At 40.4% G+C, this 26146-nt stretch overlaps 1 protein-coding gene and 2 long non-coding RNA genes across 3 annotated transcripts in view; 2 read left to right on the top strand and 1 right to left on the bottom strand.

The window, feature by feature from the left end:
• The first annotated feature begins 3963 nt into the window (after window positions 1–3963).
• Window positions 3964–6205, top strand: LOC139176356 (uncharacterized). The gene is made up of 2 exons (XR_011560768.1): window positions 3964–4962; window positions 5118–6205. It is a non-coding gene; the product is annotated as an uncharacterized lncRNA (long non-coding RNA).
• A 6002-nt stretch (window positions 6206–12207) lies between these two features.
• On the bottom strand, window positions 12208–16303 carry LOC139176355 (uncharacterized). Its single transcript, XR_011560767.1, has 2 exons — window positions 15346–16303; window positions 12208–14168 (listed from the first exon to the last, which is right to left on the bottom strand). It is a non-coding gene; the product is annotated as an uncharacterized lncRNA (long non-coding RNA).
• A 10-nt stretch (window positions 16304–16313) lies between these two features.
• Window positions 16314–26146, top strand: part of SCCPDH (saccharopine dehydrogenase (putative)) — a 29992-nt gene continuing 20159 nt past the window's right edge. Inside the window, exons 1-3 of the mRNA XM_019976762.2 lie at window positions 16314–16626; window positions 18741–18853; window positions 24047–24127. Of these exons, the coding sequence (XP_019832321.1) occupies window positions 16437–16626; window positions 18741–18853; window positions 24047–24127 (384 nt within the window). The 5' untranslated portion in view covers window positions 16314–16436. The remainder of the gene's footprint in view (window positions 16627–18740; window positions 18854–24046; window positions 24128–26146) is intronic.

The following is a 26146-nucleotide window of genomic DNA, read 5'->3' as shown; positions in this document are numbered from 1 at the left end:
AGATGCCCAAAAGATTTTTTTCTTTAAAGCCCTGTAAGTTTATTAGAATATCATCTGCCTTTAGTCATTACAAGTGAATGCACATTGTTCTCTTCAAAAGACAATTTAAAAGTTGTTTTTAAAATTATCAGAAAAATTTGGACAATAATGCCTATTATTTGCTTTGCATCTTTTATTGATTTTTCTCTTTCAGGTCCTTGAATCTTTCAAATATCAGATCTCTTATGATTATATTTCACTTTTAACACACTCATGAAATATTTTATAAATTTTTGCTTAATTTATTTTCCAGAAGTGTTTTTAAACAGTGTTTAAGCTCTACCTCCTTACTGTTTCATTCCTTACAAGGCATTATTTGATAGCAGGTTTCTGTTTAAATTTCATTTACATGTACTTTTCAATATTTTCTTATTCTTTTGGGAGTTTCACGTCATTTCTGAGTTTTCTTAATTCTGATCTATGATGTACTTGTAGTGTTCATTATTAATTCATAGCATCACCCATGAAAAGAGAATGGTCACACCCATGAAGAATTGCTAAGCATTTGTGTAGGGGTTCACTACTCCAAGTCCTTTTTTGTTTGTTAACTGAAGTACAGTTGACATACATCCTGATACTTTCAGCTGTGCAACACAGTGGCTCCATATTGCTGTACAGAACAAAATGATCAAGCAACAGGACTAGTTACCATGTGCTGTGATACAAAATTACCACAGTATTACTGACTACATTCCCTATGTTGTATATTTCATCACCTCAACTCATTTCTTTGGGAACTGGAAGTTTGCAACTCTTAATCTCCTTCAGCAATTTCTATATCACTCAATCCCACTTCCCCCTGGCAACCAGTTGTTTGCTCTCTGTATCTATGAGTCTGGTTTGCTGTGTTTCTTCATTTATTTTGTTTTTTAGATTTCCACATATAAGTCACATCATATGCTATTCATCTGTATCCATCTGACTTATTTCACTTTGCATAGTACTTTCTAGTTTCATCCACGTTGTAGCAAATGGCAAGATTTCATTCTCTTTTATGGCTGAATATCATTCCATTCCATGAGTAACCACATCCTCTTTATCCATTCACCTATCAATGGACACTGGTTGCTTCCTTATCTTGGCCAGTAAAATGATGCTGCAATGAACACAGACCTAACTATATCTTTTCAAATTTTTTTTTTTTTTTCTTCAGAATACCCAGGATGGAATTGGTGGACTGTATTGTAGTTCTATTTTTAATTTTTTTGAGAAAGCTTTATACTTGCTATATTACTTAACATATTGCCTAATAATGCAGCCTACTATACTTCACCTCATTCTGAAGCTCTTAATGAATATTTCCTTTTTTCTTTACTATTATATTTTTTTTAAAGTAGAAAAAAATTTAGGACATATTTTTTAACCTGATTCATACACATAATTTGCTGAAACTAGGAATGAGTTCATGAATTTTTTTGAAGTTCTGATGTTTCTTTACATTCCTATACCTAAAGTTGGTATTTTTTATAACTGTGATTTATTGAGAGTGACACTGCATGGTACACATATACAAACTCTAAAACCAACTTTAATAAAAAAAATGTTGATTGCAAACCAAATTTGTTTCTGTGTTAATGGATTGACTGAGAGGATAAAGGCTGGAATGCAGAATTATAGAGAAAAGAAAGAAAATGTTGGAATGCATGAAAAGGCAGATTTCTTTGCAAAAGAACAGAGAGAAAAAATTATTTGTGTAAAGAAGGAAAATATCCTGCTGTAGGATTTGGTGGAAAGAGTATTTTCCCATCTTAAAAATCTGCAATTTAATCCCAAGTATTAACAAATCTGGGCTTCCCTGGTGCTCAGTGGTAAAGAATCTGCCTGCAATGCAGGAAATTTAAGAGATGTGGGTTTGATCCCTGCTTTAGGAAGATCCCCTGGAGGAGGGCATGGCAACCCACAGCAGCATTCTTGCTTGGAAAATCCCATGGACAGAGAAGCCTGGCAGGCTGCAGTCCATTGACCACAAAGGGTTGAACATGACTGAAGTGACTGAGCATGCGTCACATGTCAAGAAATCTATAAATTTATATTCAGTTTCTGACTTTGTTTTGTTCTTTAAAGAATATTAAATATTAAAACTTATCTGCATATTTGATGTCAATAAATTTATACTGGCTCAGATATAATAAAGTGACTCACAAACTTCTTTGGAACTAATTGTGTTGTCATCTTGTTACTCAAGCTGCTATGAACAATGTATTTTCAAAGAAGACAAAATACACATAGATATTATTATAGCTGAAAAAAATGAATCATTCTTGCATTGTATTTGGTAGATAATTCTAACTTATATTCTCCATTATGAACTAAAATTACAATTAAACCTGAATTTGTGATGATTTCAGCACTGACCAAAATGAGTAGCTCATTAAGGTCACAATGGGTTGTATTTTCGTCAGGATACATGTGTGTGACTATAAAGAAGCAATGTCTGGGTATGGGCTATAATAATTAACATGGAAACATTGTTTGAAGGGTTCTGTTGGCTTGTTCGGTCTCTGATCTAATGCCTATTTGCTAAAGGGGTATGTGTGTTGACAGAGTCAAAAGTCATAACCCTGTTGATAACTGTTTTTATCATTGATGTTTGGCAACTTATTAAGCATTTTTCCACTTCTCAATGGGCATTGGGACTGAGTAACATGCTTTGTCTGGTACTTAATGCTCATCAATTGTACAAAACGCCTTGTTTTTTCCTTTCTCATGGTGTGTCCTATTTCACTCTGTCCTGTGAATCCCACAATCCTAAATGTTTTCAATGCTGACACTCATGTCCTCATGACTCAATCTTACCTTCTTTCCTGAAGGAATATGTTGGGGAGGCAGGAGCACTTGGCCCCCAGAGTTTTCTCTTGCTGTCTCTTAACTCCTTATGCTGCTAAGTCGCTTCAGTCATGTCCGACTCCGTGCGACCCCATAGACAGCAGCCCACCAGGCTCCGCCGTCCCTGGGATTCTCCAGGCAAGAACACTGGAGTGGGTTGCCATTTCCTTCTCCATTGAGTAAAAGTGAAAAGTGAAAAGTGAAAGTGAAGTCATTCAGTCACGAGCGACTAGTGGCCACCCCATGGACTGTAGCCCACCAGGCTCCTCCATCCATGGGATTTTCTAGGCAAGAGTACTGGAGTGGCTTGCCATTGCCTTCTCCAACACTAACAAATATCAAAAATAGCATTTGCTATTGTACAATGAATCTTGCTAAGTAATAGGAAATATTAAACTTTGGAGGAAAACATAAGCAAACTATCTCCTTACTTTACCATAGAAATATTTTACATATCTTGGTAGTCTCCTTTAGAATTTTTTTAAAAAATTGAAATATAATTCTCATATCATGAAGTTCACCATTTTAAAGTGTACCGTTCAGTGGTTTTTAGAATATTCATTAACTCCGATGTTAAAAAAATTTTATTTTTCTGCTTCATTTTCATTTTGCCTAATTTTATCTTCATATTTCTGTGCTTGCGTGTAGTTTTCACATTTATCATTTTAGATTGGTGTTGTCATGTCTTCAGTTACATAGCCATTCTCTATTCATTGGACATGTGGGCATTCTATTTCTAAAATTATTTCAATTATTAATCTCATGAATTTACAATAGTTATAACATTAATTTTGTCAATATATTACTAAAATATTAATTTTAAAATTAATATTTTGTATAATTATTAATAATGATAATACTACCTTAAACAGATAAATCTTTATTCTAAATCATTTCTTTAAGAATATACTCAGAGGTATTAATTACTGAATAAAGGAATGTGATTATTTTTAAATTCTTTACATTTTTTTCCTTAACTCTTGCAATAAACTGAAGATGCTAACAATGTTTGCATATATCCATATTCAATACCTGACCAGTATTGTTTCATTATCTCATTTTTTTTGCCAAATAAGGTGGTATAAAATGGTACAATAAAGTAATTTTAAATTTCATTGCTTTAATTACGAGAGAGGAAGCAAACTTTTCTGTACAATGATTGTAGGTATCTAAGAATTGTCCACATGTGATAGAACTGTTCCCATCATATCACACTGCTGCTCAAAAACCTACAATGCCTAATCTAAACACAGCACATATGCTATGCTATGCTATGCTAAGTCACTTCAGTCGTGTCCGACTCTGTGCGACCCCATAGACGGCAGCCCACCAGCACATAAAAGGCGCTAAATATTGACTGGCTGTCTTATTGCTTCTAAATCCAAATCTAAGTAAATATTTCCCCGGCACAAAGTCATTATTTTAGGTATTGTGTCACTTACGGATTGAGTGATTCTCAGTTCCACCTTATTCGTGGTTTGGACTAGCCTGTGAAAATGGATCCTGGGCTTTAATTTTTCCTGCGGCGCTGGCGCTGACGTTTTGTCAATAGAGGGCGCCAGAGAGACAATACAGAAGAAAAAGGACTTCCCTGGTGGCTCAGACGATAAAGCGTCTGCCTGCAATGCAGGAGACCCGGAATCGATCCCTGGGTTGGGAAGATCCCCTGACGAAGGAAATGGCAACCCACTCCAGTACTCTTGCCTGGAAAACCCCATGGACAGAGAACCTGGTGGGCTACAGTCCATGGGGTCGCAAAGAGTCGGACACCACTGAGCGCCTTCACTTTCGCTTTCTTCAGGGTGCTTCCTCAGCAGTTCTCCTGCACCTGCGGGGCCATCGTGTGCCGGGCTCCTCCAGCACTCAGAGGTGCCCTGGTGCCCAGCCTCTTCCCTGTTCTGCCCTGCAGCCAGCAGCCCCACAGACCCCACCTCCCCGACTCCATCCTCGGTGTCTCCACACTCTCCTGCAGTTTTATAGTAGAGTGCCTCCAGTGATCAAGACAACTGCCCATGAACTCTTTTCCTTCACACTTCAGAGCGCAGCTTTCTAGAAACGTCCACTGTCTGGCACCGACAATAACTTCTCTAGCTTTCGGTGAGTCACAGCTGCACAGATCTGGACCTCAGCCTAAAGCTGGGGTGGGGGAGGGGAAACTCTTCCTTGGATGCTGCTTGTCTTCCTATGGGTACTGGCTGTTCTTTATAACTGCTATTTCTATCCTGGTTAACGTTCTCTTTGTTTGTTACTAGTCAACCCCTCATTGGCCACCTGATGCAAAGAACTGACTTATTTGAAAAGACCCTGATGCTGGGAAAGACTGAGGGCAGGAGGAGAAGGGGAAGACAGAGGAGGAGATGGTTGGATGGCATCACTGACTGGATGGACATGAGTTGGAGTAAACTCCGGGAGTTGGTGATAGGAAAGCCCAGGGTGCTGCAGTCCATGGGGTCGCAAAGAGTGGGATACAACTGAGCGACTGAACTGACTGTCTGTGATGTAGAATTCTTTACCTTGAACTTCTCATGTTCAGATCACACGGTGATTTCTCTCTCCTAATTGGACCCTGGTGGATACAAATACTGACATGTGCAGGCAGGAGTTGGGAACACCAGTGAGAGCTGCCTGACAGCAAGGTGTGGGTGTGTAATTGACTGGAAACAATACATGAGGAAATAAGTATGTATTATTGCTGCTGCTGCTAAGTCGCTGCAGTCGTGTCCGACTCTGTGCGACCCCATAGACGGCAGCCCACCAGGTTCCCCCGTCCCTGGGATTCTCCAGGCAAGAACACTGGAGTGGGTTGCCATTTCCTTCTCCATTCAGTAAAAGTGAAAAGTGAAAGTGAAGTCGTTGAGTCTTGTCTGACTCTTAGCGACCCCATGGACTGTGGCCCACCAGGCTCCTCCGTCCTTGGGATTTTCCAGGCAAGAGTACTGGAGTGGGGTGCCATTGCCTTCTCCGAAGTATGTATTATTACATGTAACATAATCCTCCTAACTCACCCTGGGATTTTAATTTTCATAACAAATTTATCCAGAGAGAAGACGTAATTATTCCACCTTGGGTGGGGGGGCCAAGGAACTTTTAACTTGTGATGCCAATATATTTTCTGCGTTATTTTGAAGCCAACCTAGAAATTGTATCATTGTATCAGTAAAAAAATTCACTTGGCATCTCTACGAGTTTTTAAAAAATTTAACTACAATACCATTGTCACACCTAAGAAAAATAACATCAGCACTTTAATACCACCAGATATTCAGTGTTCACATCTTTCCAATTGGCTCATAAATTTTTTCAGATGTTTTGTTTTTAATAAATTTAAACATTTGTTTCAGTAAGTATTGGAACCATTGGATATCTGTATAAAAATGAATACTGATACTCTATCTGACACACACACACACAATTAAGGTGGATCACAGACCTGAATGTGTAAAGGAAAACAAAGTTTTAGATGAACACATAGATTTGGAGTAGGCGAGGTTGGCTTAAACAGAACACAAAAGGCACTAACCTTAAAAGAAAAATGATAAACTGAGCTTCACGAAAATTAAGAAATTCTGTTCAGGAAAAATACTATTAAGACAGTTAAAATGAAAGCCACAGACTTGGATACACTTTGCTTTCTTATCTCTGATAAAGCACCTCTGTTAAGAAAGAACTCCTGCAAGTCACGAAGAGAACACATAACCCAATTTAAAAACTGGCAAAAATATCAGGATCACTTGCAGTCCCTTCAAAAATACAGTTGATCTAAACAACATGCTATGAAAGAACCAATGGGTCAATGGTGAAATCAAAGAGCAAATTTAAAAACATCTCGAGACAAATGACAATGAAACGACAGCCATACAAAATCTATGGGATGGAGCAACACCAATCCTAAGAGGGAAGTTCAAAGCAATACTAGGCCTTCTTCAAAAACAAGAAAAATCTCAAGTAAGCACCCTAAGCTACTACCTAAAAGAATTAGAAAAGGAAGAATAGACAAAGCATAGTCAGAAGAAAGGAAATCATGAAGATCAGAGAGGAAATAAATAAGATAGAGATAAAAAAAAGTAGAAAATAGTCAATAAAACTGTTTTTTTTTTTTTTTTAAGGATAAACAAAACAAACCTCTGGCCAGGCTCACCAAGAAGAAAAGAGAGAAGACCCAAGTAAACCAAGTAAAAAACCAAAAAATACGAGTGCCCACTGTACTATCACTGTTATCTCTGTTTGCTTATTGAGGCAAACATTATCAGTAGATGGTAACACCACAGAACCAAATATTCATACAGTCTCCAAGTCTCCCCATAGATCATTTACCGATGACAAAGGAGAAAAAGGAATCTTTCAAGTTGAGAATTAAGGCAGATATCACCTAATCAAGTAATCAAACTTAACATCATCGATAAGACCAAAAAGTTGGGGAAAGGGAATGCTTTGAACACATTCTTTACAAGTGAGAAAATAACTGCTCTAAGCAAATGATCAATAAAAAAGGTGATCTATATCAGTAATTATCATGTAATGACAAAATTTAAAACACAATGAAATGCCACTATATGCCAACCAGAATGACTTAAAAATTTAAAAGACCAACAATACCAAGTGCTGGTAAGGATATGGAGCAACTGGAACATTCTCTTAAATTACTGGAATGTTCATTGAAATAGCCACTATTGAAAACTGTCTAGCAGTATCTACTATAGCTAAACATATACCAATCTTGTAACTCAGCACTTCACTCCTAGATATATATCCGGGACACGAGGACACAGAAGCAATTAGATATTTGTACAAGAATGTTCATCACAACTATTGAGTGGAAGGACAAAGGCTGTTGGGGAACAAGATAGCATAACATGTTACATAACATATTATCAGGGCTTCCGTGGGAGTGCAGAGGTAAAGAACGCCCCTGCCAATGCAGGTGATGCAAGACGTACAGGTTTGATCTTGGATTGGGAAGATCCCCTGGAGGTGAAAATGGTAACCTGCTCTGGTCTTCTTGCCTGGGAAACCCCATGGACAGAGGGGTAACAGCTTGTACAACTCAACAACAACAAAAAACAATCCTATCCAAAAAGTAAGCAGAAGACCTAAGTAAGACATTTCTCCAAAGAAGACATACAGATGACCAATAGGCACATGAAAAGATGCTGAACATCACTACTTATTAGAGAAATGAAAATCAAAACTATAATGAGGTATCACTGTCCTTCTTTTCTTCTTTGTTGAAAAAAGGCTTTAGTCTCCTAGACCTTCTCTAACTTTCAAAGAGCAGTTACTAATTAAGGAAGTAGGAAACAGGGATAAAAAGGAAAAGCAGTCCAGCAAGAAAATTAATGACAGCTTAAACAATTCTTCAGGGATAAAACAATGTCGTAGTTCTTCCTCAAGGGATACATATAACAATCTGATGCATATTTGGGGTTATTCCGCAGAAACTAAGCCCCTCACCCAGGTGGAGGATGGTGCCTACATGCTGACCACATTATGTAGACCCCAGACTGAGTGGAACCAGAAAGCTGATGATTAAGATTCCCAAAACAGCACCTTGTTACCTCAACACCAACCAATCAAAATTAAGTCAATGAATTACAACACTCATCCCAAATATCACCTTTCAAAAGCCTGCCTGGAGGACCATCAGGGAATGTGGGTCTTCGGAGCATTAGCTGCCCATTCCTCTACATTGTGCTGTACGCTGTGACTACTTTGGCTTTGTTGCACATGGGCAAGCCGACCCAAGTTCAGTCTGGCAACCATATGAGAGTCACATGTGTAACTTGCAGAGCTGTAAATATTTGTAAAGTGTCTGGCATGTACTTGGTACATATTAGGTAGCTATTATTATTGTGAGTCCTCTGGAAATACAGACCAAATATTCTAACTGCCCGTCTTACCAGTAAGCTGGCAGTGTGGTATGCAGAGTTTCCTGAAATCAATGTTTCAAAATTTGATCTTTGTAATACAAGGCTCAAAGGTTGATCGGAGAACTTCTGTTCACTACAGCTTAATGAAAGTCTCTACTTGCTGGCGGCCACACCAGTGTCTAAAAGGGACACGCATGGTTCCTACCACATAGTAGGCGCTCAGTTTCACACAATGTTAATCTTAGGGAGTGTGGCTTTTTTTTTTTTTCAAGTATCACATGCACTAAAAATGACAGCAGTACAAAAATGTCAATTCAGTACTCTATAGATGGAGTGGTGATCTCCCGAGGGCCTCAGCCTGAATGTCATGCCATTTGCTGAAGATAGAAGCACCTGTGAGATTTCTACGCTGGTCCCTGATCTCTCTGAAGGCTCATTGTTCTCACTGTTGAAGGGTGGAAAGCTGTTTGACTTGTCAGTTGGCAGGCAGATACAAGTAAAATGTTTTTAAAGGATTAAGTTGTTTAACATATGTGAAGATTAAGATATTATCTATTGCTTCATGGGATGTTGTCTTTACAGTCTTTGTTAATTCTTAGTTGAGAAATAGGCAAATTGAAAAAGACTGCTCATGATACCTCGGGTCATTATTTGAGGATGGCACTTCCTGACCAAATTACATCACTTATAAGATGAGGTACATTCATTTCAAAATAGAAAATTATCACTGCTTAAATACATATATGCTTTATCATACTTTTATTAAATAAGGGCTTGTCATCAGGTCCTGTTATCTTTTTACCCAAAGGAAACTCAGAAACCAGAGGTTGAATAATTAGCCTATAACAAATTGATTCATTGACAGGGTCAGGAAAATTAGATTTCTCTCTATTAAACTGATCTTTAATTTTATCATCAAAGAGCTTTTTCCAGACTTCTCTTGCTTTCTACAATATTCTTGATTCTTTCCTTTCCTTTTTTTTTACAATGCTTCTGGTGATATGCTGGTGAATATGAACAATCTCCTAAGGGAAAACTCAGGATTTCTAGTGTTTCCCAATTTTCATAATGTGAATACACCCACCACGGCTAATTTCAAATTACCAATATGGCTTCAACTGGCTCACAAAATTTCTGAAAATTTAATAACTGATCTTATCGCACCACTGGCTACTTCATTTGTTAAAAATAATAAAGCACAGATCTCTGAGGATTTGTACAAAGAACTTTTCATGAACAGACATATCTTTAGATTAATTGTAGAAAAAAGGAGGAAATCATACATAAAAATAAAGGGAAGAAAAAAAAAGAAATAGCTACTTTAGTTGGTAAAAAAAGAAAACCAAATCTTAATTTCTTTTGATTTGTTATAAGATCAACCCAAACGAATTCCTTTTCATTGAGTCATTCCAGCAGGATGGGCAGAGGTTGGTGGAAAGACTGGCCCCGTGTTGCACCATTCTGCAGCTTGCAGTATGCTGAGAGAACAATGTGTTCTAAATGCTCTGAGGGAATTTCTGCCTTGGATTTGTTGCTTTCCTTGCTTTCTGCTTACGTTTAGAGGCATAATTTACTCACTGGAGCTCAGCAGGTAACTCTGGCAATCAAAACACCTTCTAAACGACTCCCCATCCTTCTGCCCCTTCACATTTACCCATAAGAGCCTCCCCGTGTCCTCATATGGGTCGTGTCCATGTCTGCTTTCTGCCTGCTGAGCCCTAGAGTGCTGCAGCCCCACCTGCATAGCACAAGTCGGTTTTTCTCTTTTTTTCAGCTGCAAATGGACCCTCAGGATGACCTCAATGTTCCTATATTTATCTCTTTCTGGTTTACTACATCAAAGATGAACAAAGCCAGATACTAGTTAATGTGTAACGACAGATTTTCATCAGTAATACATTATTACAGCCTGAAAAAGAGTCCAGTGTAAACTGAACTCAACAGAGGTGTCTGGACATTTAAAGAGATCAGGAGGGAATAGGGAGGGAGATGAACTCAGTAGAGTCAGGGGAAAAAAAATCACAAAAAGTGGTAAGCAGTTGGTCTGTGTGCTACCAATCTGGGCTTGCTAATCAGTGTTGACTGAAGTCAGGCTCCTACCCTTCCACTGAGGCTGGGAGACAGAGGCCCTGTCTTCAGGTGTTGGCTGTAATACACGGTACATTATTTTTGCAGCCCTGATCTTTCTCCTGCAGGCACTTTAAGAGAGTGTGACTGAGTGACTTCACTTTCACTTTTCCCTTTCATGCCTTGGAGAAGGAAATGGCAACCCACTCCAGTGTTCTTGCCTGGAGAATCCCAGGGACAGGGGAGCCTGGTGGGCTGCTGTCTATGGGGTCGCACAGAGTCGGACACGACTGAAGCGACTTAGCAGCAGCAGCAGTGTCATTCTAGGGCTGCATCCTTGAGCTGTTATAAACTATGTCAGTGTTTTCCCAGGTCTTTGTAGGCCAAGGTTGAAGCCTGGTTGTGAAGAGGGCTCAGAGGAGCCTGGCTAGAATTTGGTCCAGGAGAAAAGCTTTGTTACCTAGCAACCACTCCCAGCTGATGGTCAAGGAGAAAAGCTGTTACCTAGCAACCACTCACAGCTGAATTCTCCCTTCTCACTCCCCTCCCCTGCTACTTCCGACCCTTCACCCCTGAGCCTCAGAGGACAGGGTCTCCATCTCTGTGAAGGTCAGCAACCTTGTCCACAAGTCAACCCATCTTCTGCTGTAGGGGCAGGCATCTTCCCCTTCTTCTTGATGCTATGTTGGGATTGAAATGAACCTCTATCCTGGTCCCTGGAGAGAAGGAATTCCTTGGAAATCCATCAGATAGAGGATTACTTCAAGAACAGCCTGAAACCTCCTACACTCCTACATGGTAGGAATGGACATTGGTGTAACCACTATGGAAAACAGTAAGGAGGGTCCTTAAAAAACCAGACTTGCTGTATGATCCAGCAATCCCACTCCTGGGCATATATCTGGACAAAACTATAATTTGAAATGATACATGCACCCCTATGTTCATAGCAGCACTATTTACCATAGCCAAGACATGGAAACAACCTAAATGCCCATCAACAGATGAATGGATAAACAAGATATGGTACATACATACAATGGAATACTACTCAACCATAAAAATTAATGAAATAATGCCATCTGCAGCAACACGGGTACCTAGAGATTATCACGCTAAGTGTAATAAGCCAGAAAGACAAATACCATGATATTATTTATACATGGGGTCTAAAGTATGACACAAATGAACTTATTTATGACATAGAAGTAGAAAAATACAGGCAACAGACTTTGTGGTTGCCAAGGGGAAGGGGAAATGAGAGAGGGATGGACTGGGAGTTTGGGATTAGCAGATACAGATTATTATATATAGAATAGATTAAAAAATAAGATCATATTATATATCACAGGGACCTATATTCAATATCCTATAATAAACTATAATGGAAAGAATATGAAAAATAATATATATATATATATAGCAAATTATCTTGCTGTACACCAGAAACTAATACAACATTGCAAATCAACGCTAGTTCAATAAAGTAAATTTAAAAAAAAAAGAAAAGAGCCTGACCTGGGACTGCTCAGTTCAGTTCAGTCGCTCAGTCTTGTCCGACTCTTTGTGACCCCATGAACTGCAGCACACCAGGCCTCCCTGTCCATCACCAACTCCCGGAGTTCACTCAAACGTCCATTGAGTTGGTGATGCCATCCAGCCATCTCATCCTCTGTCGTCCCCTTCTCCTCCTGCCCCCAATCCCTCCCAGCATCGGAGTCTTTTCCAATGAGTCAACTCTTCGCATGAGGTGGCCAAAGTACTGGAGTTTCAGCTTTAGCAGCATTCCTTCTAAAGAACGCCCAGGACTGATCTCCTTTAGAATGGACTGGTTGGATCTCCTTGCAGTCCAAGGGACTCTCAAGAGTCTTCTCCAACACCACAGTTCAAAAGCATCAATTCTTCAGTGCTGAGCTTTCTTCACAGTCCAACTCTCACATCCATACATGACCACTGGAAAAACCATAGCCTTGACTAGACGGACCTTTATTGGCAAAGTAATGTCTCTGCTTTTGAATATGCTATCTGGGTTGGTCATAACTTTCCTTCCAAGGAGTAAGCGTCTTTTAATTTAATGGCTGCAATCACCATCTGCAGTGATTTTGGAGCCCCAAAAATAAAGTCTGACACTGTTTCCACTGTTTCCGCATGTATTTGGCATGAAGTGATAGGACAGGGTCGGCGGCCGGGAAGGGCTACCCAACATGGCGGCGGTGAGGAGATACTCCTCCTCTAAGATAAGAGAAACCCAAGTAAGATGGTAAGTGTTGCAAGGGGGCATCAGAGGGCAGACACACTGAAACCATAATCACAGAAAACTAGTCAATCTAATCACACTAGGACCACAGCCTTGTCTAACTCAATGAAACTAAGCCATGCCCTGTGGGGCCACCCAAGATGGGCGGGCATGGTGAAGAGGTCTGACATAATGTGGTTCACTGGAGACGGGAATGGCCAACCACTTCAGTGTTCTTGCCTTGAGAACCCCACGAACAGAATGAAAAGGCAAAATGATAGGATACTGAAAGAGGAACTCCCCAGGTCAGTAGGTGCCCAATATGCTACTGGAGATCAGTGGAGAAATAATTCCAGAAAGAATGAAGGGATGGAGCCAAAGCAAAAACAATACCCAGTTGCGGATGTGACTGTTGATAGAAGCAAGGTCCGATGCTGTAAAGAGCAATATTGCATAGGAACCTGGAATGTTAGGTCCATGAATCAAGGCAAATTGGAAGTGGTCAAACAGGAGATGGCAAGAGTGAACGTCAACATTCTAGGAATCAGCAAACTAAAATAGACCGGAATGGGTGAATTTAACTCAGATGACCATTATATCTACTACTGTGGGCAGGAATCCCTTAGAAGAAATGGAGTAGCCATCATGGTCAACAGAAGAGTCCGAAATGCAGTACTTGGGACTGCTCAACACAAGAGCAAATCCTTCCAAGACTCCCGTCACCATAGATGGGTTTTGCCTGGTTCTGAAATTCAAATAAAGGGAATCATACAGATATATTCTTTCTTTACCCAACTTTCTTTATCCAAATTAGTGTTTATGAGATTCATTCATATTATTGTGTGTGACAGTGGACCAAAAATCCTGTCCAGGTGGCAAGAGGAACTGGCCCCAGCAACAGGACTGCAAACGATCAGGGTGATCCCCACAGCTGCTCCCTAGCCCCTTCTCAAAGCCCGCTCCTGTTCCTTTTTTAAAAATTCTGATTATAAAAGTAATATACTTCCTGTTTAAAACAAAAAGTTTAGGGACTTTCCTGGTGGTCCAGTGGCTAAGATTCTGCACTCCCAATGTAGGGGGCCCAGGTTTGATCCTTGGTGAGGGAATTAGATCCCACATATGGCAACTAAGACCTGGCACAGTCAAAGAGATAAAAACAAAAGTTATTGAAGTACAAATAGGTTAAAAAGTGAAAAGTACAAGTCCCTTTCCTCCTCCCTAATTCATACAAACCCACTCCTCAATAATTATTGCTATTACTATTAACAATAGCTAACATGTATTGACTATTTAAGATGTGTAAGGTGTTTTTAAGCATTTTACAGTTCTTTTTTAAAAAAAAATTATTTATTTTTGGCTGTCCTGGGTCTTTGTTGCTGTGCGGGCTTTTCTCTAGTTGCTGAGAGCAGGGGCCTCTAGTTGTGGTGCCAAGGCTTCTCATTGCCCTGTCTTCTCTAGTTGCAGAGCACAGACTCTAGGGCGTGTGGGCTCAGTAGTTTCCGCTTCTGGGCTCTAGAGCATAGGCTCAACAGTTGTGGTGCATGGGCTTAGTTGCTATGCAACATGTGGGATCTTCCCAGATCAGGAATGGAGCCCTGTCTCCTGCACTGGCAGGTGATTTCTTTACCACCGAGCCACCAGGGAAGCTCCCCCAACAGCTCTTTTTAAAAATAAAGATTTGTCATATATTCTTCTAACATTTCATATGCATACAGTCAACTAAAAATTGTCACTCGCCATCTGGTTCTACAAGAATGGAGTCACTAGCCTGATCACTGACCTTCAACCACACCCCCTCCCCTCCCCCCAAAAAACACTCTGTGTTCTGGGAAAAGTTGGCAGAACAGATCTTTAGATAGTCGGAGATTTTATGAGCCCAATCTCTTACATTTTCTCATACCTAGCAAAGCACTATGGAGAAGGTGATGGCACCCCACTCCAGTACTCTTGCCTGGAAAATCCCATGGACAAAGGAGCCTGGTAGGCTGCAGTCTATGGGGTCGCGAAGAGTCGGACATGACTGAGCGACTTCACTTTCACTTTTCACTTTCATGCATTGGAGAAGGAAACGGCAACCCACTCCAGTGTTCTCGCCTGGAGAATCCCAGGGACGGCGGAGCCTGGTGGGCTGCCGTCTGTGGGATCACACAGAGTCGGACACGACTGAAGCGACTTAGCAGCAGCAGCAGCAGCAAAGCACTAAAATCATTAACGGAGACACCTCTGCCTCCGAAGTAGCAACAACCTTCTGGCAAAATGTGTGCTTGTTTCCCCTTCACTAAAGTCCCATATATACTGACCTCTCCCCACCTCTTCAGAATAGCTCCTCAGAGGCATCTGAGAGGCGGTGTCCTGGACTATAGTCCTTATTAAGCGGAGCTTCACCATTAACTGTGTTCTGCATTACCAAGGAGGGTCCCTGAGGTGACCGGAGGGCACTCAGACGGTGGAGGCGGAGCCTGGTCAGAGGGCGCTGCAGAGTCGGCCCTGGGAGGGGGACATAGATATCATGTCCACCCTCCACTTCCACCTGGCTCAGTAGACACTCTCTAGGTAATGTGCTTTGTAACCAAACAAACAAAAAGATAAGGGTTTTTGGCGTGGGCAGAGTTCCCATCCATCAGTTCAGTTCAGTTCAGTCGCTCAGTAGTGTCCGACTCTTTGCGACCCCATGAATCGCAGCACACCAGGCCTCCCTGTCCATCACCATCTCCCGGAGTTCAAACTCACGTCCATCGAGTCGGTGATGCCATCCAGCCATCTCATCCTCTGTCGTCCCCTTCCTCTCCTCCCCGCAATCCCTCCCAGCATCAGAGTCTTTTCCAATGAGTCATGAGGTGGCCAAAGTACTGGAGTTTCAGCTTTAGCCTCATTCCTTCCAAAGAACACCAAGGGCTGATCTCCTTCAGAATGGACTGGTTGGATCTCCTTGCAGTCCATCAGGTTTTCGCAAACTCTCGCTTTGAGCAGCATCCTCTCGCCAAAAAAAAAAAAAAAAGGAATAACTGGCTGCAGCCGCCGCCCCTCCAGCCTACGGAAGAGCGAAAAGATGCGACACCTAAGGGGGTCAGAGCTGTGCCAGACCATCGACAGGTCGGAGGATAGCCACCGTCTGCTCCCGCCAACCTGGGAAGCTTGGGAAACACAAAACCCTCGCGGGCAGCGAACACACGCGAGGAGTGGGCGTGGCAGCCCCTGGGCACCCCACGGCGTGGGCGGGGCCGTGGGCGTGGCTGTGGAGAGGCTGCGCGCGCGAGACTTAGGGAGCGCGGCGCGCAGGCGGCTGAGACCGCAGCGGCCGCGGCGGAGTCGGTTGCTGCGCCCGGTACTGTGGTAGCAGCTTGAGGCGCAGGCGCCGTGGGCTCAGCCCGCCCCGGGTCTTGCATCGCTGTGGGTTCGTCATGGCGACCCAGCAGAGGCCTTTTCACCTGGTGGTGTTCGGCGCCTCTGGCTTTACCGGCCAGTTCGTGACCGAGGAGGTGGCGCGGGAGCAGGTGTCCCCGGAGCGGACTTCCCATCTGCCCTGGGCCGTGGCGGGCCGTTCCCGGGAGAAGCTGCTGCGAGTGCTGGAGAGGGCTGCCATGAAGCTGGGTAAAGGGGGCAGGCTGGGACGCCCCGGGACCTCGGGCTCGGCCCCGCCGCCGCGGCTCTCACCCCCACGAGCCCCCTTTTCCCGGCTGAGGGGTTCCCGTCGCCTTAAATGAGCGCTTCTCTCCCTTGGGTGCCCCTCGAGGTTCCCAAACCTGCTAGAGGTCAGGAAGAAGAGAGCGATGCTTCACATGGTGTCAGAGCTTTTCCCCATTTACTAAAACAAAAAGAGAGAAATCCCCCCTTCATTTTCTCCCTTACGGAATCCCCGCTGGCGAAACAGGAACTTTAATTTTTCCATTCTGCTCCCTCCCCCTCTAGAGCCAGGGGTACCTTGTACCCTGTTTCCAGGGTTGCAGGGCTGGAAGTTCTAGATACTTGATCGGATAGAACGGTAGAGCACTGGCTTCTTCAGCATTGTTTGTACTCTCTTTGCCGGGTTTTGGAAATGGGAGAGAAAGCTTAGGACTTTTAATGATAACATTGTTGTGGCTTTAATTTTTAATTTCATTTTTGCTTGTAAGAATTCTCCAGCAGTCCCTCTATTAAACCTTCCCCAATTTTTTTGGTGTGGTTTTGTTTTGGGCGTTTACTTACTCCTTCTGCATTCATTGAAACATTTTTTTATTGAGTGGTCTTTTAAATGTCAGGTCCTATTCTAAATGCTGGGATTCAGATGAGGAGGAGAGAGTCACATACACACAAACACCCTAATATCATGGCCCTCGGATTGCAGGGAGACCTTTAGGTGAGGAGTCAGTTGTTTTTAACTAATTTTCCACCCTACTGCCCCTTCATACAGACAAATAGCACCTGTTAGAGTTCTGGATATTCTTCATTCTTCTGTTTAAGCTTCATCTCACTTCCTTCTAATTCTACACAGAGTCCTGTTATGGTGGGAATTTGGAACCTATTTTGTTTGTGATTTGTACAGGAGATAGCATGTAGGCTGACTCTTCTACAACTCTCCTGCTACCACTACCAAGTACAGAATCTTTCCCAAAGAGCTTTCTGGTCTTTCTTTACTTTTCCAGAAGAAATACTTTCATTATTAAAATTTCCTTTTAAAAATTCCTCCTTTTTTTTTTTTTGTTCAAGAAGATGGTACGGATACAGCCTAGTTGGCTACCATTTATAATGCACACATCAAGTTACTGCAGGGAATACACCTTGACCCATGAAACCTTCCTACTCTATTGATTCAGTTTATTCCAATTATTTCCTTATTATAAACCTGAATGTTCTTCCCTAGACTGTGTTTTACACGTCAATCCTCTTTTATTTCATTATGTTAATGTTAACTCCCCTCCACCTTATAATTTTATCATATGTAGTTTATTTAATAGGCTTCCCTGGTGGCTCAGACGGTAAAGCATCTGTCTGCAGTGCAGGAGACCCGGGTTCGATCCCTGGGTTGGGAAGATCCCCTGGAGAAGGAAATGGCAAACCACTCCAGTATTCTTGCCTGGAAAATCCCATGGACGGCGGAGCCTGATAGGCTACTGTCCATAGGGTCGCAAAGAGTCAGACATGACTGAGCTAAGGGAAGATTAGAAACTACATTTATAATTCTTCCTGCAGAGGAAGTCAGGAAAATCATCTTCTGAAAACTTGTAAAATTGGCATTTTACATAGAGTTGTCATTTACACATTCCTTATGTTAGATTTTCTTTTAAACGTTAATAAGTTGTTTTATTAGGGAGCTTCCCCAGTGGCTCAGTGGTAAAGAATCCCTGCAGTGCAGCAGACAGGGTTCGATCCCTGAATCTGGAATATCCCCTGGAGAAGGAACTGGCAACCCACTCCAGTATTCTTGCCTGGGAAATCCCATGGACAGAGGAGCCTGGTAGCCTATAGTCCCTGGGGTTGCAAAGAGTCAGACACAACTTAGGAACTAAACAACAGCAACGTGTTTTATTAACCCTTCGTATGAACTCCATTTTCCTCATAGTCTTTTCCCTTTTTAAAATTACCTGGTTAAAAACAGTTTTATCTTTTGTTTGAGAGGAAGAATTAGCTCTTAGTACATTTTCCATCACTGGTTATTATGAAAGGAGGATCTGGGAGATCTAATACTGTATTGGGATTTGCCTAAAACGATTTATTCTTTATTTCAGGAAGACCGACACTGTCATCTGAAGTTGGAATAATAATTTGTGATATCACTAATCCAGCCTCACTTGATGAAATGGCTAAACAGGCAACAGTTGTCCTCAACTGTGTAGGCCCAGTAAGTAATCTGCCCTTCTTTGTATCAGAACAAAAAATCTATTCATTTCTAGCAGAATCTGGTATTTTGTATTCCAGAGAAACATAAGGGCAAGGAACAGAAGAATTGATTCAGGACATTAACCCCTTACGAGGAGTTTTTACTTCTCACGAGAAGCAAATGAATATGACCAAAGTCTCCTGAAAGAGAGAGTGACACTAGACTCTAGGAATGTTGCTGTTTTATTTAGTGGCTACAACTATAATTGTTGTGTGCTATATACCCCTTAACTAAAAAAGTGAGCATGTAGCCACAATCTGCTTTTTATTTATTTTTAAAATTGCATTGTGTACTGCTGTACCAGTGTATATGTTAATGCATGTACAAAGAAAGATATTTTAAAAGGACTCATTCATTTATTCAATAAATATTTATTGAAATATATATATAGAAAATACACAGAAAATCTCTCATGGAGCTGATGGTCCAGTGAGGAGACAGAAAAATAATGTTATAATAGTGGGTAAGTGACAGGTGCTTTAAAGAAAAATACAACAGGGAAGAGAGAGAAAAAGATTGGCACACCAGTCTCTATTGGGTGGATGGTCAGGGAAAGTCTCTATAGGAACTTTGCAGAGAGACCTGAATGCAGTGAGGGAATAAACCGTGTGTGTATTGGAGGGTAGGGGATTGCAGGGAAGAGCAAATACAAAGGTCGTGAGATGAGCATGTTCTTGGAGAGATGGAGGAGTGTGAGAGAGGCCAGTGTAGTTGGGCATGAACAGGGCAGAGAGGTGGGGAGTTAGATTGGAGAGATACCCAGGAGCTAGGTGGTTAGGTCTGAAAGGTCAAGGTTGGGGTTTGGATTTTTCTTCTAAATATGACAGAGTTATTGAACGGTTGAAAGCAGGTTGACATAATTTGATTTACGGTTTTGAAATTCTTTGGCTTCTGAGAGGAAAAATAGATGGTAGGGAACCAAGAATAGAATGATGCAAGCAAGCCAAGGACAGAGTAGGAGTGTTAGAGGGGGAGGGAAGTGCTTGGGTCCAGGTATTTTGACAAGAGAACCTCTAGCTGCTGCTGTTGGCCTGGATGAGAAAGAGATACTTGTCTGTGTAACACGGTGAATGTTGATGACATTTACTGATCTGAGGAAGCAGTCCTAATTGTCAAAGCATTTAGGAAATTGTTCATAATTTTGTTAAATGAAACCAGAAATTTTTTGTCATAAAATAAAATATATTTCTATTGTTTATTTCAATTTATTTTGTTCTTAATTAGCTTAGAATGTGGCTCTGTGGTTTGTTGCTTGAATCACTGTCTTATATACATCCTCAACCAACTTGTCCCTCCTTCCCCATACTCTGGAAAGACCTGAGCCCTGATTGTTCCAGCTCCCTGCTTACTCTTTACCTGAACATGTGTAACCCAGCGTGGCTGGAGAAAAATCCATCATGATGCTGACTGGTCCCGCTTAAAATGTGTGATTACAAACCTCATGTACAGTCTCAGTATTTCCAGCAGTTCTATTTCCCTAGGCTATTTTCTCTTCTGTTCTCTGAAGCAACAGTTTTATAACTTCATTTTTCTCATACTTTTGACATCCTATTCCATTTTTCCTTTTTTCTCACTCTTACCTGGTAACTTTCTTCCTTTCTTTGTCTCTTTCTTTCTTTCTCCTTCCCTTTCTCCCTCCTTCTCTCCCTGCCTGTCAGGAGAATTTATACTACCTACTTGCTGCATTATACCATGACTTTGCCTTACCTCCTTTTATGAGGAAAAACTGCCCCTGCTTCTGTTGGGCACCATATTCAAAGACTTTATAGTTATAGGTTTATAGTTACATATGTTCTTGTTATCATCAAATTTTCCATCGTGATGGATTATTCCTCTCAACAGACAAATGTGGGATTATATCTCTCATTTATAGAAAAACTTTCCTTAGTTCTATATACCCTTCTAACTACTCACATTTTTCTGTGCCTGTTTTTTAGCAAAACTTCTTGAAAGACTTCTCTTTACTCATTGTCTCCTCTTCCTCACCTTCTCGTCTCTCTAGTCTCGTCAGGCTTTTATCCTTAGGCCTTCAATGAGACTACTCTGCCGACATCCCTGTCCTGTCAGATCCAGTTGTCAGTTCCCGTTGCTCTTCTTAGTCAAGCCTCTCAGCATTTGTTCCAGTTGATCACTTTTTCCTTTCTTCATTTAGTTTCTAAATTCTTGCCCTTTCCTAGCCCCCCTCCCCCACCCCACAGCTTTTTATCCTCCTGTGAGGCCAGAGGCCTCAGAGCTTAAGCCTTAGAAACTCTCTTCTGTTTACATTTGCTGGACCAGTGTTAAATGTGATTATGATTGTGGTAAAATGTATATAACATAAAATTTAGCATTTTAACCATTTTTAAGTACACACTTTAGTAACATTAAGTACATTCACAGTCTTATAGAACTATCAGCACTTTATTTCCAGAACATTTTCATTACCCCAAACAGAAATTGTAACTGGGCCAATATTTTTTAAACCTTGTGAAATCAATTCAGTGGATTAAGACTAGGCAATAAAAAGAAAATAATCAGATAGACTGAAGTAGAAAATAGGATGAATTACACATAATAAAGGTAAGTATTGGTTCATGAAGCTTTCATGTCAGGTAACATTTGTGTATGGAGTCACTGTGAAATGAATTTCTTAGGGCCGTAGTCAGAAAGATTAGAAATCCATGGCTTTCAATATCGTCTGTATGCTGATGATGCCTACTTTAAGTTATTTCCACTGAAAACCTACCCCTTAAACTCCAGACTGCTGGATCTAATTACCTTCTGGATGTTTGTCCAGTTGGATGGTTTACAGTCTTCTCTAGCTTTTTGCCTCCAAAACATTCTGCTCCTTAACCTCTGCTCTGAAGGTTGTTTTTACTTTGTAATATGGATTATTCTCCCAGAGTAGATGCCAGTTTGCTAGTTTTGGTGTCATAATTTGTTTCTTTGAAGGTATTTTTTAAGACCCATTTCTCTACTTTGTGAGGGTCTTTTTCGTGAGAACTAAATGATATGTGTAGAACTAATCAGGCATTTATAAACAAGCAGTATGTCAAAATATACAGAAAATGACTGAATGAATACTTTTAAGCATTATTCTTTATGGTATTCTGTGCTCGGAAGTGGAGAGGGGAAAACTGCTTTTGAGAGAAAGATGATGAATCTGATTTTGGATGTATTGAAACTGAGGTGTATGCTAGATATTTTTAAGTTAAGACAGGAAATATGTAATGGAATTATAATGGAATTATTTTCTGTAAATAAGTGACAAAATCAAGATGTAGAGGAAATAGAGGAAGGAAAATGAAGCCTAAGAGAAATTAGTTTCGCCAAATGTTCTGTGCTTTTGTGGATCCTGAATTTTATGACAGAAGCTGCAGATGAGGCAACCTCATCAGTGAGCAGCTCTGAAGATAGGAGTTGGAAGTCATCAGCGTACATATTTTAATTGAAATCCAGAAAGTTGGTGAGATTTTCTGGGGAGAATGTCTAGGAAGGCAATTCTCTACCTCTAATGTACATTGGAGTCACCAGTGAGGCTTATATATAATGATGGTTCCTGGAGTCTACCCCAGAAAACTTCTTACTGGAGGGCATTGAGGTGGGACTGAATAACCAGCAGGCTTAATGAGGGCCCAGGTGACTCTGACACAAGTAGACTACTGGTAACTTGAGATATTTGGGGGTAAAATAATCAGGAGGCCAAGGAAGTCACTAAATGAATTTCAAATGGATGTGTGTAAATATTACCTAAGATGATCCATTGAGTACAAGAAGAAAAGACCTTTGACTTTTATGTATGTTTAAAAATGTATATTAGTATAGTAATCCATGTCCGTGATGTGTAAATAAATTCATACAATTTAGTAGATGATGGATTTTAAAATGTGAGCTTAGTTTTTGGTGCCTTGAAAGCCCTTGTTTGTTCCGCTACGCTGTGTTGCCTCAGAGGTGAAGTGCTTCAGTAATTTTAGTGTTGGTTAGTGGCAGAGGATGAACTAGAACTTAAACACACTTTCCCAGTCCTGTCATTCCAGTGTCTTTTGCTGTTTTTAAGAAGGGGGAGAGAAGGCTGTGGAGATGAGGCTGTGGAGTTAGGTAGAGAGGAGCCTGTAACCTACTTGAAAAGGTCAGTCCTTGCAGTGCCCTGACTTGTCTTTTAAGTGTCCCTTTGCCAGTTTCTTAAAGTCTAGAAGAAGCAGACCATCTCCATTCTCCATCTTTTGCTGTGAGGAATGAGAGAAGCAGGGGAGCTTGTTCTTCTCCTACCCTACCCTCAAAAGGAAAAATTCATCATGCTTCTTTTGAAATGGGACTGACTCTGATGTATTAACTATTGTATACAGTTTTAAAATGTGCAATTCCTTGAGTTTGAGCAACAAATAGTTTGGGAGATAAGATCACTCAGATTATCTACTATGTCCAAGATTAAACTTATCCCTTCCAAACCTCTTTATCCTATTTTTCTTTATTTTGTCTAATACAGCCACTGGTTTTTGGCCTCCATGTCCTGCTAATCAGGAAGTCAAATCATTTCTTTTAAGTGTATCTCACCCTTAGTAAATCCTTCCCCTTTCTTAGTTTTGTCCTTCATTTCTTCCTTGCCATAAGTTTTGTTTTCTAATGTCACAGGCAGAGTGATAGGTCTGCACTACACATTTTTCATCACTGTCCTATTTCAAATCCTCCAGGAGGGCTCAGCAATGCAGAAAAGATAAAGTTCAGTCTTGATAGCATGTCACTTACGGTCATTCCTGATCTGGCCCAAGTATTTCTCTCCAGACTCATCTCTTACACTTCCCTCTCAAATATTCTGAGCTTCAGGTATCTTGAGCATCACTTCACACATCTTCTTTACACTTTTACATATAATTTTTCTTTTGTTTGGATTTTCTTTTTCCTGGCAAATCCTTACTGTTCTTCAGAATTCAACTCTAATGAGTCACTGATTCTATGAAACTTCCAAGTTTATCTTCAGTTAGAGATAATTCCATCAGTCCTTTATTTACATAGTGAATGTCAGTATATTGCAGTTATATTATTTTCTCATTTTCTATTTAGACTATTCATATTTGATTTCTTGATAACCAAGACTGTACCTCCAAAACTCAATGGTATTCCTTCATTTACGCTTGCCAAGTAAGACTAAACTGTTGGTATTCTTTATTCTCCCAGTACCGATTTTATGGAGAACCTGTAATAAAAGCATGTATTGAAAATGGAACTAGCTGTATTGACATCTCTGGAGAACCTCAGGTATGTAAAATGAAAAGAGAACATGAAAAATGGTGCAATTTTGCGGACATATTTTAGAAGGTAATGAATGATTCCTCCCTAGCATTTAAAGATGGTATTTCATTAAAAGCTTGAAGGAGAGCATGGTGATAAGGTATTCGCTTTTGTTCCCAACAACCTGATTGCTTTCAAAGCCTTTGTGTGTAGTATGTGTTGATTTATATAACTACTGCATGCTGTAAAGAGAATTAATTAAAATAAAACTTGCTCAGAGTCATACAACCATTAAGTTGAAAAGCTAGGACTTGAATTGAGGTTTGCCTGACTGCAGGGAGTGGAGTAGTATAAGAACAAAGCTACACTAGTTCCTTTATAACTATAATCTCCTATGTTCCTATAATCTCAGTCCTTCATCAGTGTGCCAGTATAGTATATACATACTTAGACCTTATCAGTTGGTGATACTGGAAAGTGCTGAGAAAGTGTAAATTACCAAGACTGATGCAAGAAGAAGTCAGAAGCATGAATGTTAGAAAAACTTGACTCTTACTTAAAATATTCTAGAACAAAGAAAATGGTGAAAAGCTTCCAAGTTATCTTGTAAAGTACTATAAATGTGGTATCAAAACCTAATAGTACCTGTGGCGGATTCATTTTGATATATGGCAGAACCAATACAATATTGTAAAGTTTAAAAATAAAATAAATTTTTAAAAAAATTAAAAAAAAAAAACCTAATAGTGATCCAGAAAGTGTGTACACCGAAAATGCAAATTTAAGTAACTCAGTTTAAAAAAAGGGCAGGGGAGGAAAAGAGGCAAATCTCCTGTGCAAAAGAATTCCGTGTAATTCACGTAGCTTCTGTGCCCTCAGGAGGGGGAACATAACACCTGCCTTCTTATGTGTGGGCTGCACACAGTCACTTCCTTCCAGTGTATGGAAAGGAGAAGGAAAAGACAAGCTTTACAGTGGAGAAACTGGAGAACACTAGCTCAGCCAGGTATTCAGGGTCAACATCAACAGTGATAAATTATGTTGATAGTATGTACTCTTTTCTTTTAATTGAAGTACAGTTAATTTACAATATGGTGTTAGTTTCAGATGTATAGCAAAGTGTTTCAGCTATATGTATTTTCAGATCCTTTTCTATTATAGGATATAGTTCCCTGTGCTATAGAGTAAATCCTTATTGTTTGTCTATTTTAGATTAGTGGTGTATCTTTTAACCCCATACTCCTAATTTATCACTCTCTCCCACCCTCCCTCCTGCTTTGGTAACCATATATTTGTGAGATAGTATATACTGTTGATATGACATCATGAAATGGCACTTTACCCCTGTGATCTTCCTCCCCAAAACCTGTAACTTCACTATAGTAATGAGAAAATCATGAAATAAATTCCAATAGAGGGGCATTCTACCTGGGCAGTACTGTAAAGGTCATAAAAAGCTAGAAGTCTGAGAAACCGTCACAGCCAGAGGAGCCTAAGACATGACAGCTAAATGTAGAACAGTATCTTGAATGGGATCCTGGATAGAAGGACATTAGGTAAAAGCAAAGGAAACCTGAACAAAGTATAGACTTCAGTTAGTAATAATGTATCAAGATCGGTACATTTCATTAATTATAACACATTAATGTGAAAGATTAAATGATAGGGTTAGCTGAGTACAGAGTGCCTAGGAACACTCTACCACTCATTTTTTTTCCCTGTAAATCTAAAATTGTTTTAAAAAAGTAATTATTAAAAAACAGACAAAGAATTTGAACAGACGTTAACCTTGCATCCCCTCCTTTCTGACCATTCTTATCTTTCTGTTTATGTATGTATGTGCACAGATAGATGTTTATAATGGTGTTCATCAGGAAGATGTGATTTGGGATAGCTTTGTTTGGCTTTCTTTGTATATTTTTATATTAATTTTTCATAATAGCAATTACTTTTACATTTAAAAATAGTTCTAAAAAATGAATTAATTCAGATCAGCATATCTCTCACTTGGAACAGAGTAGGTATGTTTGCTGAATAAGTGCGGAC

Source organism: Bos indicus, chromosome 16 (assembly GCF_029378745.1).
Source record: "Bos indicus isolate NIAB-ARS_2022 breed Sahiwal x Tharparkar chromosome 16, NIAB-ARS_B.indTharparkar_mat_pri_1.0, whole genome shotgun sequence".
NCBI lineage: Eukaryota > Metazoa > Chordata > Mammalia > Artiodactyla > Bovidae > Bos > Bos indicus.
This window is presented reverse-complemented; position numbering and strand designations above follow the sequence as displayed.